The 2,501-nt window shown below is 36.7% G+C and overlaps 1 protein-coding gene across 1 annotated transcript in view; it reads left to right on the top strand.

The window, feature by feature from the left end:
- Positions 1-2,485, top strand: part of ZEB1 (zinc finger E-box binding homeobox 1) — a gene marked incomplete at its 5' end in the record, with an annotated part of 26,608 nt that extends 24,123 nt beyond the window's left edge. Inside the window, one exon of the mRNA XM_009580746.1 lies at positions 1,794-2,485. Within this exon, the coding sequence (XP_009579041.1) occupies positions 1,794-2,344 (551 nt within the window). The remainder of the gene's footprint in view (positions 1-1,793) is intronic.
- Between the last annotated feature and the right edge of the window lie 16 nt (positions 2,486-2,501).

The raw sequence follows: 2,501 nt of genomic DNA, 5'->3' as shown, positions 1-2,501 counted from the left end.
TAATAGTCCTTCTTGTCACCTGTGCTGAGCTCTCTTTAGAAACCTATTTTTTGTGTATTTGTTTGATAGAACTGCAATTCTATGTTTCTTTAAATTTGTAAGACCTAAACCTTGAATAGAAAAGGGGGGGGGGAGGGGGGGGTCCTTCCATCTGGCTCATGGACAGTCATCTGTGAGCCACAGCCTGTAATCTAGGACATATTACTTCTAATTTACCTTGCCTGGTTATAAATCAAGAAAAATTAAAAATTAAAATTATAAATTAAGAAAAAGGATCATGTATGTGTATGATACTTTACGTGAAAGGCAGTGTCTCTATCTAGCATGAAGGATTTTCAAATTGAGCCACATTGGTAATTATCTGAAGTTAACAGCCATTCATTAGGCATGGAATCTAACCCCAAAAGAACACCCTTTTGGCTTTGATTTTTATTTTTAATTTCCTTTTGGCTCCAGCTCTGATATCTTTAGTCTTTTTTTTTCATAACTGTTGCTCTCTTACTTCTTTTGTGATGTCTTCAAAAAAAATTTCTTTTATTGGCTAGGTGCCTATATTATATTTCTACATATTAATGTTTTAATTTCATCTCACATATCAAATCAAAAAGATAAAAAGTTCCCTTTTTGTTTGTCAAGTTGTATGTGTTAAGACTATCTATTTTCATACCTTTCCTGTCCTGAGACTCTTTTAACTCCTCCTTTTCATAACACAGTTGTTCTTTCCATTATATTTTTAAATTAAGTGCAGTGTTCAGAGTCATAGAATCATAGAATCACAGAATCGTTTAGGGTGGAAAAGACCCTTAAGATCATTGAGGCCAACTGTTAACCTAGCACTGCCAAGTCCACCACTAAACCATATCCCTAAGCACCACATCTACACATCTTTTAAATACCTCCAGGGACGGTGACTCCACCACTTCCCTGGGCAGCCTGTTCCAATGCTTGAGAACCCTTTCGTTGAAGAAATTTTTCCCAATATCCAATCTAAACCTCCCCTGGAGCAACCTGAGGCCATTTCCTCTCATCCTATCGCTTGTTACTTGGGAGAAGAGACCGACACCTCGCTGCTTGTTTGGCAGAAGTTGACATCTATATAGCATGACCAAAAAACTCCTGTCTTACTGTCTGTATCTTTTATGTCTAGGCTGACTGCAAAGTTGTTTTGCATAACAACTTTGAGTGTTGAAATCAAAATAATGTTACTAGGCTTGTGCTACGTTTATAAAAACCAAGGCAACAAAGTAGAAAGCTGGAAAACAGAGCAGAAAGAGAACTAAGAGAAACAAAGCAGATTTTTCTATTTAATATATGTGTAGTCAGCAAGTTTTGTACATAAGGCGCTTACCTGTGCCAACCTAGATTTTAGAATGATTTTCCTTTTACCTATAACATGGAGGAAGGACTTGGTGCACAAAAACCAACGTAAAAACTTATTTAAAATTTCCATCAATATAGAAAAGTTAAAATGTTTTTGAGTCGAAATAATATTTACTTCACACTTTTTTTGTGCTAAAAGTTACATCCGAGAATCTGTTTATCCTTTTATGTTCAGTTTTCCTAAAAAACTTATAAATTACCCTTGTAATTTTGACAATGTACCCTTGCACCCTTGTCCTTTGGGCTCAGGTGAGAAACCCGGGCTGAGAATGCGTGGAGGAGAACGTCTTGTTAAATAAAACTACTAATTGTTGGTTATATGTTCACCAACAGCATTTTATAATGAAAATAACAGTATCTGTTTTTAAAACTTCAGCTACAAGATGTCCAATTGTTTGTGCTTTATTTTGTAGGTAAAAGACCTCATGAGTGTGGAATCTGTAAAAAAGCATTTAAACACAAACACCATTTGATCGAACACATGCGACTGCATTCTGGGGAAAAACCCTACCAATGTGACAAATGTGGAAAGCGGTTTTCACACTCGGGGTCCTACTCTCAACACATGAATCATCGCTACTCCTATTGCAAAAGAGAGGCAGAAGAGCGTGACAGCACAGAACAGGAGGAGGCAGGCCAGGAGGTCCTCAATAACGAGCACGCTGGTGCCAGGGCATCTCCATCGCAGATCGACTCGGATGAGAGGGAGAGTCTAACCAGGGAAGAAGAGGAAGACAGTGAAAAAGAGGAAGAGGAGGAGGAAGAAAAAGAGGTAGAAGGACTTCAGGAAGAAAAAGAATGTAGAAAACTACAAGACGTAGAGGATGAAGAAGAAGAAGAAGAAGAAGAAGAAGAAGGGAAAACTGAAGGTAACAAGAATGATGAAGTTGTAAATCAAGCAAGCAATGCAGAACCAGAAGTTATACAGAATAATGGGCAGGTGTCGGAAGAAGAAAACAAATAAAGCTTAAATGATAGTTTTTTCTATAAGGAAAAAAAAATTGGTAATGAAGTTCATTCTATATTATACATGCTTTTCGTGGAAACACAGTAACCTGCATACTGTGATTTCTGTTCACTACTGTGTAAAAAAATATATATATATAAAAAAAAAAAAAAAA

This window comes from Fulmarus glacialis, unplaced genomic scaffold, assembly GCF_000690835.1.
Source record: "Fulmarus glacialis isolate BGI_N327 unplaced genomic scaffold, ASM69083v1 scaffold20786, whole genome shotgun sequence".
Taxonomy (NCBI): Eukaryota; Metazoa; Chordata; class Aves; order Procellariiformes; family Procellariidae; genus Fulmarus; species Fulmarus glacialis.
Note: the sequence above shows the minus strand (reverse complement) of the source record. Positions and strands in the feature narration are given on the sequence as shown.